This window comes from Osmerus eperlanus, chromosome 4, assembly GCF_963692335.1.
Source record: "Osmerus eperlanus chromosome 4, fOsmEpe2.1, whole genome shotgun sequence".
In the NCBI taxonomy this organism is placed as follows: Eukaryota; Metazoa; Chordata; class Actinopteri; order Osmeriformes; family Osmeridae; genus Osmerus; species Osmerus eperlanus.
Window position 1 is genome coordinate 5,408,584 of NC_085021.1, and position 16,578 is coordinate 5,425,161.

Consider the following 16,578-nt stretch of genomic DNA (forward strand, 5'->3'; position numbering starts at 1 on the left):
CTGTAGCAATGTATTTATTATTAATGGTTTGGATAATTTCACACATACTAGTACTATATTCACACCAAATACTTTATTTTTTACATCAAATGAGGAATAAGCATCATGTACAGAGAGAATAGTACAGGGCAACATGAGGTTAGATACCAAAAGTATGTCACTGTAATTGATTTATCTCTGCACTTTAATGAGTAGGCTTGACATGATGGTCACATATTTTTCATATTTCTAAGGATTATGGCCTGCTGTTGTAAACATTGTATAAACAGTCAGTAGTTAAAAATGCATGCATTTTTGCAATCACAATGTGAACTTGAGAGAACTGACGGTGAACAATAAGAAAGTGTTTGATCTACTGTCCTCTTAATGATAGCGATGATGTCTGTCTCTGCCCTGTCAGGAATAGATATTTCAAGATGGCAGCTCCATACTTTTGCTGGATAAAAGTCTCAATATTTTAAATAGTTGGAATTTACATCGCCCGCCACCAATCAAGATTAGTTGGAGCTATGTCCATCATGGTTAAACCTATATATTTTGGTCTGATGTAGCCTGGTGAAAGCTTCCAAGGGAACCTTCTGGGCCACCCAGCTTTAGCTTTCCTTCTTCTCTCTGGTCATCTTGATCATGGTCTCTGGTGAGCGGTAGAGGAAGATAAGCTTCTCAAACAGTGTTTCCTCCAGCTCCATCTCGCCTGTCTCCCTCACCACAAAGATGTCTGTACAGAGCTTCAGAACACGGTCTACACAAGGCAGTTCCTCAAACATGATAGAGCGTGAAATCCCGTTGAAGAACTCCCGGACAAATTTCCCGATGACCAACACCACGGACATGTACAGACCCACAATGCTGTGGAAGAGAAGGAGAGATCAATGGGTTTTAGGCAAGAAGAGGCCTGGGTGTGTATGTGTGTATATATGTTGTGACAACCAGAGAGTCAGACCGCTGAGACAAATACAATTCATGAGACCTGAGGCAGAAAACAATGCGTTTTAAATTAAACAAAAAGTAACAACAGAAAACTAGTCTTCCAGGGAGTTTCGATCCACCCTTCTTGGCCGCTCGCGCCTGTTTGTGAGGCACCTCAAAACTATTATGTAACTATTATGTTATCTGCCAGGAGTATCCATGCTGGTGACTGGCTCTCACCCTTTCTCCCTTAGACTCCCTCTGGCTTAAGGCTCTACTCCCTCCTGAGCCCTGTCAGCCATTTTGCTTAGGGAGCGGGAAACAGCTCAATGTTAATGCCCATGACCGGGCTGTAAGGGCCGATCTTCTTGGTCTGACCGTCTGGGGATGTCACAATTGCGTGTGTGGTATGCGTATACATGTCGTATGCATGTGCATGTGTGGTATGCGTGTGTGACCTACCCGTGTCCTGCCAGGAAGCCCAAACTGGATGGGCTGACCTTGTTGTTGAACACCCCTATCTCAATGCTGCCACAGCTGCTCTGGACATGGATGGGACCTGGAGCACACTCCTCCACCACCCACCACTGACCCCCCTTCTCACTCCCATTGCTGCGTTGCAGCTTTATGGACAGGGGGCGGAAGAAGGCGAAGGTTTTTATGTCGTCTGGCCGGTCAGAGTGCTCTGGGAGGAACAGATGGAAACAAAGGAGGAACAGAGAAGTATAGAGAGGCAGAGAATGACAAGGTGGGTCAGCAAGGAAAAGACAGAAAGAGGAGTTGTAGAAAGAGGAAAAAGAAAGAGAGGCAGGTGTGGTGTTTGTGACTAAAGGGCTGAGAGTCATACCTGTATGTAAAATGTGTAACTATGTTCAAACCTGAGTAAAGCTTTGTAAGCCTTTTATGTATTATATACAGTCCATCTAGTTTCAAGTTTTTATTGTCAGGTGCACAGAACAACACAAGGTCAGACTGGGCACTGAAATTCTTGGGACAAGACAATGCAAAGCAACCTGGCATAACATAACATAACATATAAGTACTAAGAATATAGATTACATCTATGATAAGCTAAAATAGAATAGAAATAAAATAATAATAAATCTCCTAAATATACAAAATGGTTTGCAATATACAATACAATGTACTAGACCTCTAATACACATAATGACCTATACTAACCTTATAGACCTAACTAACCTAAGACAAGTGGGGTAACTTAGTGCAATAGTGCAATAATGAACTGAAAGTGATAGTGTGTTAAGTGACTAGTGAGAAATGTATCAGGGTAAAGTGACCAGTGAGAAATGTATCAATGTCCATATCAATGTCCATTCAGAAGCCCGATGACCCTTGGATAGAAACCATTGGAACTTCCATTCTACTGGAACTTCTACAGGAACTTCCATTCCCTGTGTTGGAGTGACAGAGTCAGAGTGTTACTACTTACCGACCTGTAGTCTGGACGCCATCTTGGATTCTGGGCCAGAGGGCCCTCGGATGAACTTGGGTAGTAGGTTGTGAATAATCCTGTCAAGCGGAACAAGAGAGACTGAACAACAAGGGAAGGTCAAATCTTCTCTACAAAGGTGGTTTGTTTGATGGGTTTTTATTGATAAAGGGCTCCAAAAGCCTCTAAGTCAGCAAGAGCTGGAATTTGTGATGACTCACACAGGTTCACTGTGTGTCCCTTTAAGCATCCGGACTAATCCGTCTCTCAGCGCTTGGTCCTCATACTTCACAGTGTGTTCTCCCACTGACTCTGCGTGCTCCGACAGAGAGGCATTTCTGGACACAACACACACACACACAGAGACACACACTCACACACAAACGTACAAGCATATTTGAGGCCATACACATAGAAGTCCAGGGGCTGGTGCTAGTGAGCATGCTCCACCTGAGCAGTGTCCAATGGAGGGTGATGTATATGTGGGAGGAGTTGCTGAGCTCCTGGATCATGGCTTCCCTGCTGGCTGGGCTGATGGTCCACAGCAGACTGGCATCACTCTTGAGCTTAGCCGTCACAAGGTCCTCGGCCCCGTAGTTCACTATGAACTGCATCGCTGACTGGGGGAGGGAGAAGGAGGGATGGCCGGGAGGGGGGGGGGGGGGGAGTGAGTGAGAGAGAGAGAGAGAGAGAGAGACAGAGAGTGGACATGGATGAAGGCAGACAGGTGAATTTCAGGTTTGGGTTCAGGGGGGTGATGGGAAGGCTTACTGGGTGAGTGGCATAGCGGTTGGTAAGACGGTTGAAGCCTGCTCCAGAGTATGGAACCAGGTTCTGCTCTTGGGCACTCATGGTGAACAGAGGCTGTGAAGGCAGACACGCACACACACACGTCATCACTGGTCAGCAGTCACAGTGGGGGAGAGGGCAGAGACAGATTAAGAGTTCCTATTTTAGTTGGTTACTGCTTACCTCATATCCTGCTATGCCTAGCTGGATGGACACATCAAGAGGCTGATTGATCACCCCTGCCACTGATTTGACCAATGACATGAAGAGAAGAGGGAACCAGATGATGCAAATGAGTGCGAAGATGATGAAGCCTCCCATCCCATACTTCACCACCATCTTCTTCTTCTGACCAGGCACGTGGGGGTATTTCTGGAGCAACACATCACTTGTATGATCTCCAGAAACCAGACTGTGTTTGACTAGAGCACTCGATCTTGTGTTGAAGTTGCATTCAAATTCCTCATTGATTCACACGAGCAATTTGTGTTGCAGATATGGTCTGGGGGGAGCACATGTGCACACTGACCTTCTCCGACTCCCTCCCGCACCTGAGGATGAAGATGTTGGCGTAGATGTCCTCCACACAGATCCAGCTGGACAGGCTGAGGGTGGTGTCGGTCCAGACCCAGTCCATCACCGCCCGCATCTCAGTAAGGAATGGAACCATCCGGAAGCTGAGTGCGTGAGGAGAGAGGAGGAGGAAGGTTAGGTAACTCATATCATTTGGCTTGTGTCCAGTACTGAGTATTTCTGAGATTGATCCATCTGAGAGGTGAACCGTTCTCACCCCTGGAAGAGGAAGAGGTTGAGGTAGTTGTAGTTCTTGGTGAGGAAGTTTCCCAAGACGCGGTTGGGGTAGCCACACTTGATCTGATAGGCTGACAGGCCAAAGTAGATACACTTTACGAAATACCAGAGCTGGGCCACTTTGTTCTGGTTGAACCTCCTGAAACATGTAACGGAACCCAGTAACATCAGACATCATAGTTCAGACAAGGTTTCTTACACACACAGAGAAAATTCCTTGGACATCAACATCAAATTGAACTCTGTGATCCTTGGGATGACCCTGACTTAAACCATACATTTGACTGAAATAAACCAAACTGTAATCTAGCCAGGTCCTAACTTAACCTAACCATGAGTTACCATCTAATAGTCACTGATCTCAAATTCAGTACGTTAACATCTCATTTGGGCAACACAGCTTTTTCAGTTGGAGAACTCAGACCTCTCTGTGACCCCAGGCAAGATGAAGAACATCCAGAAGTGTATTCCAAACACCAGGACCACTTGAAACACACACTTCCCCATCAGGGTCTTTTTTAGATAGAGGGCCCGGTCCACGATCATGGTGCCAAACTGGATCAGCAGCATGACCAGGAAGGCCTCAGGAACCTGGTCCTCAGACAGAGACTCTGTGATGTCTGCTGATGCACTGTGTTTCTGAGGGGACGACAACACACAGGTCAGGAGAGAAGAGTACAGAGAGGACAGTATTTAAAAGGAGAGGAGACATGTCTTTTCTCCTCTCTCCAACTCCACAGGTACTAACCCCAAAGGCCCAGTATCCAAATATGATGACGATGAAGTTGACGACATCAATGATGAACATAAGAGTGTAGACGTCACACACTGGGCTGTACTCTGGGTGGATGATGTCATAAAAGAACTGCCTGATGGGAAGGTAGATGTGCAGGGCTCTGTGGAGACAGCAACAACACAGATGAGTATCAAACTAACATCCCAGTCAGAGACCATTCAGTTTCAGTCAGATTAGGATTTGGATTTTTTTTAATCACATGTAATTTTGTTTTCCCGATTTGAATCCCAGTGCTCACACTTCTATGACTGCAGCCTTGGCCTCCAGCATCCTCTCTCTGATCTGCTGCTTGATTCTCTCTTTCCTGGTCAGGGGAACCTTAGAGTGGCCTCTCCTCCTCTTGGAGTGGCGCTTCTTAACCTGCACGTCTCCTGTGGAACCGTGGCAGTCCGCCGACAGGCAGCCGGGTAATTCAGTCAGGTTGGAATGATGAAATACACCATGCTAAACTAGTCCAAAAAGGTTTCTTAGTTAACTTTGACTTAAGATGATCCACTTCAAAATAAAGAAATCCACCTGTCAATGTGTCAGTACTGTATATGTGACCCTTCATAGAGCACCACAAGTCTGATGTATCTGTAAGAACATGCTAGTCCCATGTACCGTTCTCTGTGGAGCTGTCCCCCTTCCGTCTGCAAAACCATGATGTAGTGGAGGCCTGGAGGGGAAGGAATGGCACCCGTCGCTTCCCTGCCCCCTTCTCTCCTCTCTCTCCTGCCATCTTCTTCTTCTCTGTCTTCTTCTTCAGCTTCTTGAAGAAGTCAGGCATCTCCACCTCTTTGTTGTCCCACAAGCCGTGGCACTGCAGAGGTGAGGACAGGACAGGCGGGAGAGTTGAGGCAGTGACATCAACAGCACAGACCTAGGCTTGTCTATTGTCTGGTAGGAGTAGGAGCCAGTTGGTTCACAGCAGGATGTATTCTTTCACATATTCACTGACGCACACTTTTATTCAGATGCGTGGGTTGTATCTCTACTATCAGATACAAATACACACACACACACAGTCAGTAGACCTTAAGGATGGAGCGATGGAAGAAGAGAGCGAGCAGTTGAATCAGGTCGAAAAGGACATATCCGTCTTTCTTCTCCACGCCGACGATGTTGGGCAGGGCGAAGGGGCGGTCTGCGTTGATGCCGCGGTAGGCTGAGGTGGTCCAGGGGAAGAAGCCAAACTGGAAGAAATACTTCACCACCACAGTCAGCTGGGAGAGAGGGGAGTCATACAGCATGCAGTTCAGAACACATTTAGATGTGCATGTACTCTCTGTACAGTACGTGTGTGTGTGTGTGTGTGTACCTCTGTGTATATGATAGCAGCCATCCAGAAGCGTTTGGTGGGCCTGGGGACAGACAGCATGGCCCAGAGGAAGATGAGGACGGGGAGGATCAGGGTGAGCATGGAGGCAGACACGACGTGGTTGAGGATGATGACAAAGTAGCAAAGCATCTCCGACTGGGACACCATGGTGTTGTAGAGGGCCAGCGTCAGGCGCAGGTGTCTGGGCAGAGACTGGTAGAACTTATCCGACTCGCCGATCTCATCATTGTCAAACATGCTGCAGGGGAGAATGGGGCCGAGAGAAATATAGGAGAGACAATAATAATGCGTAAAAAGAAAAATAAATCTTAATTGGCAAGGTTAAATAGCGTGATCGTGCCCACAACACCATTTACATTTAATATGAATTCAGCTGAACCTTTTGTACCAAGCGATGTCCAAACAACATCAGCACAGCCGTGGATCGCAAATTCATTATTATTGCAATTACATAATGAAATAATAATAAAAATTTCATGCAACAGTATGTTGGTGTTCAGAAAACCAAGGAGCTGTGTGTATTTATTCAAGCCTCTGTGGACAGGAATGGCTTCTGGACGAGCTAATACGTTTAAAAATGACATATCCCATGATGACCCACTTGTTAAGAAGGAGCTCGCTGGCGGTGAGGTTCCTGGTCTCCTGGCTCAAAGGCCTGGGGGAGTCTGGGAGATCCACGCTCAGCCCCTCACGGTCCACGACTTCCAGGAGATCAGCTTTCTCTTCCTCCTCCTCTTCTTCTCTCCACTGCTCCTGCCCCTGTGCTCCCTCTCTCCACTCCTCCTCTTGGTCAGCCGTGTCCACCTCCTCCCCCTGCTTCTGCTCCTCCTGTTCCTCCTCTTTAAACTGGGGCTCTGTCTCTCTGTCCTCCCTCTCAGGAGTGGCATCTTCAAGGCTGTTGGACAGTCATACCCAGACATACAGCCAGGGGTCAAAAGAGACACTCCTTTCTGACAGGAAGGAGAGGGGAGACCTGAGACCAGACATGAAAACAAACATGTACCCCCTGACCCCTGACCTGGGAGGAGGCTCGTCACTCTCCACATTGGCTGTCTTGAGGAGCTTGCGTCTGAGCTCGTGGATGGGAAGCTCCAGGAGAGGAGGGTCTTCCAGGTCATCCTGGGTGGGCTGACGAGACATCAGCAGGGTCTCATCTGTCATGCAGCTGGGACGAAACACACAAACAGACCACCCCCCCGCACACACACATCATTTAGTACAAAAACAAAAATGTGTATATTTTTTCGTATGTTGGTATGGTAATGTATAACAGCCGACCTGGAAATACTGCTGCCCCAGGACAGCTTGGAATGGGCGTGCCTTAGCTTGGCGTAGCCCCGGGGGGAGGAGGGGAGGGGCGGGGGCGAGGAGGCGGGGGTCAGAGGCACCTCCTCCTCGTCATCCAGCGAGGCCAGCGTGCTCTGTCTGGACCTCCAGTTGTCATAGAAACGCTTCACGCTGTCCTGAGACACTTCCTTACCCTGCGGGGCAGAGGGAGGGAGGGAGAGTAAATATTTGAATAGATATGTGTAACAATTTTAGCAATTTTAGCTCATATTTATCCAGAGTTATACATAAATCTGGCTCTGGAGGACAGAACTTGAAGAGACTCTCAGAGGTGTGGTCATGTAGTTTAGCTGTGCTGCTGCCTGTGGAGAGGTCCTACCTTCTTTTGCTGCTCATTCAGCAGGGCCCTCTCAAAGCGCAGCACCTTAGAAATGTCCAGGTTGTTTTTGCAAAAGGAGTTCAGGCCCTCTGTGAGGTCATCAATCAGCGACAGGAGGACGACCCATCCGAACCTGAGAGTGTCCAGACAGCGCTGGAGAATATTCTCTGTGGGAGGAGCAACATGTCTTAGAAGATCAGTTCAGATGAGGTCATTCTTAAGCAGGTGATGTCATCCTAAATGAGCCAATAGTGGAAACAACAGCACTACTGTACTACATCAGACCTTTCTCCTCCTCTCCATCTTCATTTGGACAACTGTCTTCCAACTCATCCTCACTGGAGTCTGCTCTGTCGATACCTGGGAGAGTACACACACACACAGACACACAAGCACACACACACATACACAAAGTACATAACATTACAGAAGAACACATACCTCTTAGTGTCTCAGCAGCTATGGTACTGTGCTCTGCGGTCCCTCATTTTTACCCTGCTGTCTCTGTAGCTCTCTCTTTGCTCTCCTCTTCTCCTCCTTTTTCATCTTCTTCTCCTCCTTCTTATGTCCTTTCAGTGCTGCCTTGGAGCTGGTGACCCAGGCATCATAGGCAAGCTGAGGACCACACACACACACACAGCCTGCAGGTTTATATTTATCACAGAAATACTATGTATGCCCATTATCAGTGTTTATTGGGTAACTTTCATACAACATGGCGGATCAGCAGGTTTCACCTGAAAGGCAGTTTTCTTCTTAGGTGGTGCATCTTCCTCTTTGCTCTCTTGAACCTCCTCCTCCTCTTCTTCACTGTCACTCTCAAACAGGTGATATCCACAAGAGTCCCCCACTGGAGGACCCAGGAAAATGATATTTTAGCAGTACTCAATGGCAATCGTATTTTCTACAATGCACTAAACCACTGTGATCTCTAATCACTGGACGAGGTTGAAGATGCCTCAGCCCTGCCTCTGTGCCTCTGAACGTACAGTGCAGTCCTGTTCTGACAGAGCAGCACTCACCTGTAGGCTGGGAGACCCAGGGCTTCCACCACTGACCCTGGTCTCCCTGTCCTCCACTCTCTCTTCCCACACTCCCATCTGGAAAACACAGTCCATCCTTCACTCCTTCCTCCATGGCTACATCCATGTGGTCATTCATTCAGTGAGAACGGCAATGAAAACTTAATTAAATAATCATGTAATTCCGGACTTTACCATGTGTGTCCTGGACTGCAGGGGGTTCTGTTGTTCCGGAAGGTCCTGCAGGATGACTCCTCTGCTTGGACTTGATCTTCTCCATCCTAGAGAGAGAAGAGATCACCAAAGTAAAAATACAGTACAATGTCTCCTGTTTAGTAAAGCCTTACAGTTCTAGCCTGTTCTGCTTTAACTTGATCGGTGAGTGTAGGCATCTGTGAGATCTAGAGATGTGATCCGTTTCTTACTGTTTCTTCAGCGTCTCCACAGATTTCTTCTCCATCTCCAGCCTGGCAGCCACCAGCTTCTTCACCTTGGCCTCAAACAGCTCCGCTCCCCTGGGAACCACAGTGAGGGACTGAACCCTTAAATGCTAACCCCATCGACCCTGCTGGTCAGTTGGCCTCAGAGAGGCCCAACTGAAAGCCAAACTTACAGATAGATGTCATGAGTGACACGCCGCCATCTGAGGACTACTAAGAACAAAAGACCGGCTGTGTTTGGAATGCGTTTGGGGACTGCGTCAATTTAGAAACCAGCAAAATCTGGAGACTGACCTGGCGGCTAGGATCTTGGAGGCCCTGAGGTCTGACACCACGTACAGGAAGTAGTAGCTGAGGAAGACTCGTCTCTGCACTAGGAGGACGGTGAAGCAAATGGCGTCCCACACGATACCAGCCTCGCCCTCCGGCAGCTCACATTTGTCATCCGGGGCCGCTTGATCACACGGGAATGAACACATACATCCAGAGATGAGACTACTCACACAGTACAGTACATACAAGAAGGTATACACTGAAACAAAAGGGTTGCTGTTTATTTAAGAGATGCTCTTACGGATATCGTAGCCATTGATGGTGCAGACCATGCTGAAGGCTTGGATGAGCCAGCAACCATTTTTCAGCAGGCTATCCAGGTACGCACAGGAGCCAAGCTGTGATGCACACACACATTAGCAGCACTATAAAGAGGTGTATTAACAATAGCATGTCTTTCCATAAGTGCATGTGATGCCCATGACGTAAAGGAAACTCCACAACAGCACTCTGGCTCCATAATAAACATCTGAGTCAACTGCCAGAGAGAAGACCAGACTTACAGACAACAGGTTCTTCATGGCGATGACGAAGCAGGTGTAGCCAATCAGCCAGTCCCACAGACGCAGGATGTAGCGCACTGGCTGCATGAGCAGGCTGCCCCCAAACAACATGAAGTAGAAGCAGGCCACCAGGTAGCCCAGGCAGAAGATGTTGATGCGTGTTGTGCCCGTGATAAAGATAAGACACAACACCAGCCAGAAGAAGTAGCTGAACGCAAACACCTTCACCATGTCCAAGTAGGACCTGGAGGGAGTGGACACGCAGGGGAAAAGCAATGTTTTTATTATGTGTGTTTCTGTGTTTGTGTGTGTGTATGAGTGTGTGAGTGTGGTTGTGTGTGTGTGTGTGTGTGTGTGTGTACGTGTGTGAGTGTGTGTGTGTCCCAGACCTGCAGTGGAGGAAGTTGTTAACAGGGATATACTGGTTGAGGGAGCAGGGGTCCAGGCTGCGGCTGATCTCAACGTTCTCCCCGGCCAGGAGACGCACGGCCGCACGGTTCTCCTCCTGAAACACGTGCAACTGCAGCGCCGCACACAGCAACAGGAAGTGGTCATCTGCAAACAAAACACAACTTCCACAAATGGCAGTCCTGCTTTCTTCCATGTAACAACTACTTGATGCTAAAATTCACAAGAAAATACCAAATAATGGCAAACAAATGATCATCCTATAACAGATTTCAAATCTGTCGGTTCTGATATTTTTGTGCCACTGTACATGGTGAGGCAGACTGACTCACATAGGATGAAGGAAGGGTTGGGGCTCATGGCAAAGTCTGGCAAGTAGAACCACTTGATGATGTTGGAGGTCAGGGGCTGGCTGGAGGTCCTCCAGGGGTAGTCTGACAGAGAGAGGAGGGGAGGAAAGGGGGGAGGGCACAAGAACACAACACAGCTCAGTTACTGTATTGGGTGGACACGCCTTTAAAAGTCAGCGCAAGGTATTTCTCTTTACTCCTTTCCTCAGAGTGACTGCTAGTGAGTCACTGAGGCATTGTGTTACCGAGGCAGAAGGCAGGGGGCAGTCCGATGCAGAGCAGGTACTGGAGGATCATCAGGCCTGTTGTGAAGTAGCAGTACTTGAGCCAAACCTCCCCAATGGCCTTTCTGCGACGCCGGGACAGAACAGCCAAAAGCGCGCAGGAGTGTAGTAGTGCGTAGAAATCCATACGCTGGCCAATCACATTCACTGCCACGATTAAGCACACCTGGGAAAAAGTGGTAAGTCCACATATTATAGGCTGGAGGAACTGTCAGTCACATGTTGGAAAATATAGTCAAATACAAACTTGCTAGCATGGTCCAATATAAGTCTGTCAAGTCTGATTATGAAATTCAGATTTTAACCCTGAGGTACCTCCAGTCCAAACTTGTAGTAGGCGTAGTTGACCATGTACTTGAGGCAGGGTAGGATGCCTTGGTCCAGGTGTTGCCGGGTGATTCCTTGGAAGATGATGCTGAACGGAGGGGTCTTCAGGTCGTTATGGAGACGGTAGTAGAGCTGGTGACGGTGCACGGTCACCTCAAACAGAAGCACGCCCAGAACCATCAGGTGGTTCTGAGAAGGCATAGAACACGGAACCCTTAGAACTTTAAGAAACTTTTGGGAGAGTCACAGAACGATCAACAACATTACAGGTTAAATATCTAGAAAGCCCCTCCACACACACACACACGCACACGCACACGCACACGCACACACACACACAAAAGAAACACCAAACCCCAAAATAATTTGAAGAATCCTTGTGTCTAGTAAAATCATGATTGGGGCCAATATGTCATTTTTGAAGTTTGTGTTCCTTAGTTCCTTAGTTAGATCTGCAGGTCTGTGAGTTTTCCCGAGGAAGGAGAGGAGGTCCTACCCGCAGGCAGGGGAGGATCCGGTCCTCACACTTCCTCAGCTCTCCACACCACACGGCTGGATCCACAGGTTCCACGTATAGAACTGACCTCTTCAGCAGCTCAGCCATGTTCCCTTCCAGAACCGTATCTGTTCCATTGACTGATAACAAATGCTGGAACACAGACACATATTACAGTACACACACACACATATGAATTTCCAGACAGTGTTTGGTAATGGTCTGGCAGCAGGCATAGCGCTGGACTCACGTCGGTGCAGTTGGAGGAGTACTCAAGAGGCTTGATGACTTTGAGCTGATACATCATCTTACACACCACCATGATGCAGGCCCACACACAGGATACACTGGAGGCAAGGGGCTGGAGTCGGGGCACGGGCAGAGCCAGAGTCCACAGCACCAGGAACAGGAAGTTCATCAGGGACACCTGGAACACACAGACACATTTTTAGTAGCAGCAGATATGCACCTTGTAAAATTAGCAGTTATAGAAGGACGGTGACTACTTGAAGGCACATCACACACACACATGCTCGGACCTCTTGCAAGGATACCCAGATGATAACAGTGGAGACAATCTTGAGGCTGTGGAGCTCTAGGATTCTCCAGCCCATCTCCTGGGCCCTGTGGAGGCCTAGCAGGCCTTGCAGCAACAACAGGCTGGCTCGGTCTACAATCCGTGTCCACTTGCCCATTGGCTCCCCTGGGCTGCCTGAGACAAACACGCACACAAATGTACACAAAACAAGGACACCGAGGGACAGATGAGGCTCAAAACCCCTAAGCTAGTCTGCTAAGCTAAAGCCTGAGATTTCATGTGGTACTTCACCGAGGTAAAAGCCTCCCGGTTCCTGTTTGGGTTCAGAAACCAATTGAATACACTGGTACTGGTGGATGACACCAGTGTAGAATACCAGTAACTTGCCAGATACCTTTCTCTTCCTGCTGTGCGTCTTTCCCTTCAGAGGACGTGGACAGTCCGATACTGTCCAGGGTCTCCTGGCTCTCCCCACTCAGCTGCTCCTTCACCAGTCTGCCAGTAGAAACAGAGTAGAAACACCACAGTCAGACTCTGTATTCTTGGGTTCACCACATTAATTGCAGTGCTGGGATTTAATTACTGATGATTAATAACTTCACAATCCAATCCGAGATAAGGATCTGTTACCTTTGCTGGAGCTTCTCAATGTTTTCTTTGATCCTGAGGAGATAAGGATTCATTTTAGAATCAGAAGTCTACAAGACCTTTTACTAGACAGGTATATCCCATCAACAATTTCAGGCAGAGCATTATGTTAACGCGATGTGCTTGGTTGGATGAGGAAAAATCAAAACAAACGTGTATCTCTCTCTATTCTCATAATGGCACCTCTATGTACTCATCACAATGTGAGAATATCTTTCCCTTGCCTCCAGTTATTGATTCTGCTCAGCTAAGTCTTCTCGGAGTGAGCCAGCTGTGTGCGTAAAGCAGCGAGGTGTGCAGCCAGTTGGGAAACAGCACTCTTTTGGAGCAGTTTCCAAAAGGGCTTCTTAGGTTGTACCTTCGGGAGAACCTTCTGGAAAAACCTTCTCTGGTTCTTTTACAACATTCGTTCTTTAACGTCCTTAAATTATCCCACAGGAACCACCAAAGACATTTCTAGAAAGCACCTAGTTGACCTTCCTGGTGCATGTGAATGTACTTCACCATTAAAAGTGATCAGCAGTGCATCATGCCAGATAGGGAAACAGTGGGCTGGCTCTTACGTTTCAGAGATCACACTGACTGAGTTCCTCAGCTCCTTCTCTCTGGGTGCGGTAACACATGAACACAACAACCACACACACTGTTAGGCTGAGTTACCATCCATCCACCACAAGGCAATCTGCTGTTTGCTGCAGAGCAGTGGGACTTTTCAAGGCTGGTAACTGCAACCCTACAGGCCATGTTCTGTATGGAAAACACAACCATGGAGATGATATGAAAGAATCATGAAATAGGATCGGTTTCCATCCTCCCAACTGAAGTGGAGACCAGCTACAGGTTGGTGGTAGCATTTCTTGCTGACCTGTCAGCTCCCTGGCGGACAGGGACGTTGTCAAGGTCCGTGAGCTCCAGGAAGTCGTTGTTGAAGTAGTGCAGCTGCAGGATGCAGGCCAGCAGGAAGGTGGCGGGGAACAGGATCTTGGCAAACAGCTCCACCGTGTCGTACTGCTCCAGACCCAGGTCACGCAGGCTGCAGTGGGACGGCAGACACACACACGCGCGCGCGGGGTGAAGGCTCAGTCGACAGAGACATACAGCGACAGAGAATGTTTTGATTTGTCCCTGCCTCTGTTTTTAAGCCATGCCATTTCAAGGCCTGTTCAGATTTGACCTTTGACCCCCCTGAGCCTCACCCCTCCTCTGACATGCCCATGATCTGCCTGAAGAGGCCAGAGACACTCCTGAACTGGTACATGTAGATGGCGATGAGCACCAGCATGGAGTAGCCCACCACTACCGCCCAGAAGTACTTCAGCACCCGGCGCCACACGTCGTAACGAACCTGACGGAGGGATAGAGGTTAGAGGGTGGAGAAGATGAGGGAGAGGATGAGTCAGCAACAGGCAGAAGGAAAGGGGATGGCTCGACTGGGTCGTGTTTCAGATGTCAACTCAGGTAAAAAGTCTGCTGTTCAAAATTCTAGATCTACAGTATAAGCTAAAGTAGCATCCAACAGCATGCTTATTATGAAGCACTCCCATGGCCTTCCTAAGTGGAGGACAACAAGTGGGGACGCAGGAATAGCACAGACAAAGGTTTATGTGGGTCTTCAGTCTCTGTGTGAGGCTAGGCCAGGCCATTAGGCAGCTGTTAGTGACCACTTTACCAGGTCAGCAGAAACACTAGAAGGGCAGAAACAGGGAAAACAGCAGCAGAAATGTTTGTGTCTGTGTTTATGAGTCAGAATCAATACTCATAACAGCCAGCGTATTGATGAGGGACTTCTGAGAGGTGCAGGAAGAGGGGGGAGGGAAGGGGGAAGTGAGGGGGCAGGAAGAGGGGGCGAGCAAAGGGGGGAGACAGGTGAACGTGTCACAACTCGATTCCTTCCACCCACTCCAGGTTTGTAAACAAAGCGCTGCTTTGTTTTTAGGTAGATACCCTGACTGCATCTCTATAGTTTCTTAGATGAAAGGTAGGGACAAGCACACCCACACACACAAACACAGAGGGCTTTACCACCTGGTAGAGTACGACGCAGAAGAGGAAGAGGACGATATAGAGGATCTTGTAGACCATCACCTTCCCCGAGAAGCTGACCACGAAGAACATGGAGCAGCAGAACAGGATGCAGTACTTCACCAGGAAGCCCCTCAGCTCCTTGCCCAGCAGAGAGACCAGGGGGGAGGGTTCTGGTTCCTCCGCTGAGGGGGGGGGGGGGGGAGAGAGGGGTGAGGAGAAGTGGGCATGGGGTGGTGGGAGGGGGGTGACGGTAATGAAGAAGAAGGTGAAAAACAAGGAAAGAGGGAGAGGATATGTTATAACGATACGTTATTGCTGCTTGGAGATGGAATGATGAACGGATCATTTCCAGAAGGGAAGTGGAAAAGGAGGTGAAGTACGTGGCAGAACTTTGACTTCATCCAGAGTCTCCATCTCCTGCAGGCTCTGCTCCTCCTTTCGCTCCCGCAGTTGCTGACGGAACAGCAGCCAGAAACTGAAGGCATAGCACACCTGGAGACGCAGTGAGCCGTCAGCAAACAGCACAGAGAAGCAGAAAAAACGACACCCTCCGGCTCTACCCTGTGACCTCTGCCCCCTGACCTTGGCTCCCAGGTGGGCGCAGGGTGCAGAGGAGCTGCTGAGGTCAAAGTCCACCACCATGGCGGGGTGCAGGTGGGGGTAGAGCTCATCCCTGCTCAGTCTCAGCCCGCTGAACCAGGCCACACCCACCAGCACTGTGCCGTACACCGCCAGGAAGGGTGCGCTCAGCATGGCGTAGCGCCGGCGGTCACGCATCACCCAGATGGCGCAGGACCACACCAGCAGGGCAAAGGTCAACCAGCTGTTGTAGGTGATGCTCCACACCTGGGAAACAGGAAGGCAGGATTACACACACCAGGACGCAGAGTCCAAGGTCAGTAGAATAAAGACCCTAAAGGCAGGGTAGCTAAGTTTTGCGAGCCAACCAATTTCAGCTTGTGTTCGAAAGCATTCAAACCCACCCCTTCCTTCAAAGCCACTCCTATTTTATTTCAGCAAATATAACAAAAAGTGCTTCTCCCTGTAAGCCTGCGTATTGTACTGTAAACAAAAATGTATAAAACCCATATTACATACAGAAGAATACATCATAGCTCTCAACCCACATTCTAATTCTAAGAGTATGATCCATATTGTAAACATGCAGAGTGAGGCTGGGTACCATCATGATGATGAGGGCGCTAACGTAGCTGTGTTTCATGACCAGCAGACCAAATACAACCAGACCACTGGGGGCCGGCGTGGGGGGAGGAGTCTCCACGCCACTTCCTGATAACTCAGTCCTCTCTTTTTCCTCTGCTTCTGTGTCTAACTCTGAGGAAGGGAGTGGATAGAAGAGGGGAGGAGAGGGAACAAGGGAGGAGTGGGGAGGGGACGGGAGGTAATAGAAGCAAATGAAAGGAAATGAGAGGAGATTGCATGGTAATTATACAGTACCTTTC

At 48.7% G+C, this 16,578-nt stretch overlaps 1 protein-coding gene across 1 annotated transcript; it reads right to left on the reverse strand.

The window, feature by feature from the left end:
• Nucleotides 1–61: 61 nt before the first annotated feature.
• si:dkey-11f4.7 (piezo-type mechanosensitive ion channel component 2) lies at nucleotides 62–16,425 on the reverse strand. The gene is made up of 44 exons (XM_062458301.1): nucleotides 16,299–16,425; nucleotides 15,698–15,961; nucleotides 15,496–15,607; nucleotides 15,116–15,297; nucleotides 14,287–14,435; nucleotides 13,956–14,123; nucleotides 13,654–13,695; nucleotides 13,073–13,105; nucleotides 12,837–12,937; nucleotides 12,444–12,616; nucleotides 12,155–12,331; nucleotides 11,905–12,057; nucleotides 11,397–11,597; nucleotides 11,043–11,247; nucleotides 10,780–10,881; nucleotides 10,429–10,594; nucleotides 10,040–10,283; nucleotides 9,778–9,874; nucleotides 9,498–9,657; nucleotides 9,189–9,278; nucleotides 8,959–9,044; nucleotides 8,764–8,841; nucleotides 8,479–8,591; nucleotides 8,236–8,356; nucleotides 8,027–8,101; nucleotides 7,742–7,908; nucleotides 7,354–7,556; nucleotides 7,094–7,240; nucleotides 6,677–6,970; nucleotides 6,055–6,313; nucleotides 5,771–5,959; nucleotides 5,358–5,556; nucleotides 4,993–5,125; nucleotides 4,707–4,854; nucleotides 4,383–4,597; nucleotides 3,939–4,097; nucleotides 3,678–3,825; nucleotides 3,332–3,520; nucleotides 3,131–3,223; nucleotides 2,810–2,979; nucleotides 2,581–2,697; nucleotides 2,360–2,439; nucleotides 1,372–1,594; nucleotides 62–849 (listed from the first exon to the last, which is right to left on the reverse strand). The coding sequence occupies exons 1-44, from the start codon at nucleotides 16,335–16,337 to the stop codon at nucleotides 594–596; spliced, it is 6,720 nt and encodes a 2,239-aa protein (XP_062314285.1). The 5' UTR covers nucleotides 16,338–16,425; the 3' UTR covers nucleotides 62–593.
• Nucleotides 16,426–16,578: the final 153 nt, after the last annotated feature.

What these genes read in the sequence shown, in the direction of transcription:
- si:dkey-11f4.7 (XM_062458301.1), bottom strand. Translation starts at nt 16,337, where the DNA reads ATGAAACACAGCTACGTTAGCGCCCTCATCATCATGATG. An exon ending in TCTGCGTCGTACTCTACCAG is followed by an intron (nt 14,436 to 15,115) that starts GTGGTAAAGCCC and finishes TCCCTCCGTCAG; the next exon opens with GTTCGTTACGACGTGTGGCG. An exon ending in GGGACACACAGTGAACCTGT is followed by an intron (nt 2,440 to 2,580) that starts GTGAGTCATCAC and finishes TCCGCTTGACAG; the next exon opens with GATTATTCACAACCTACTAC.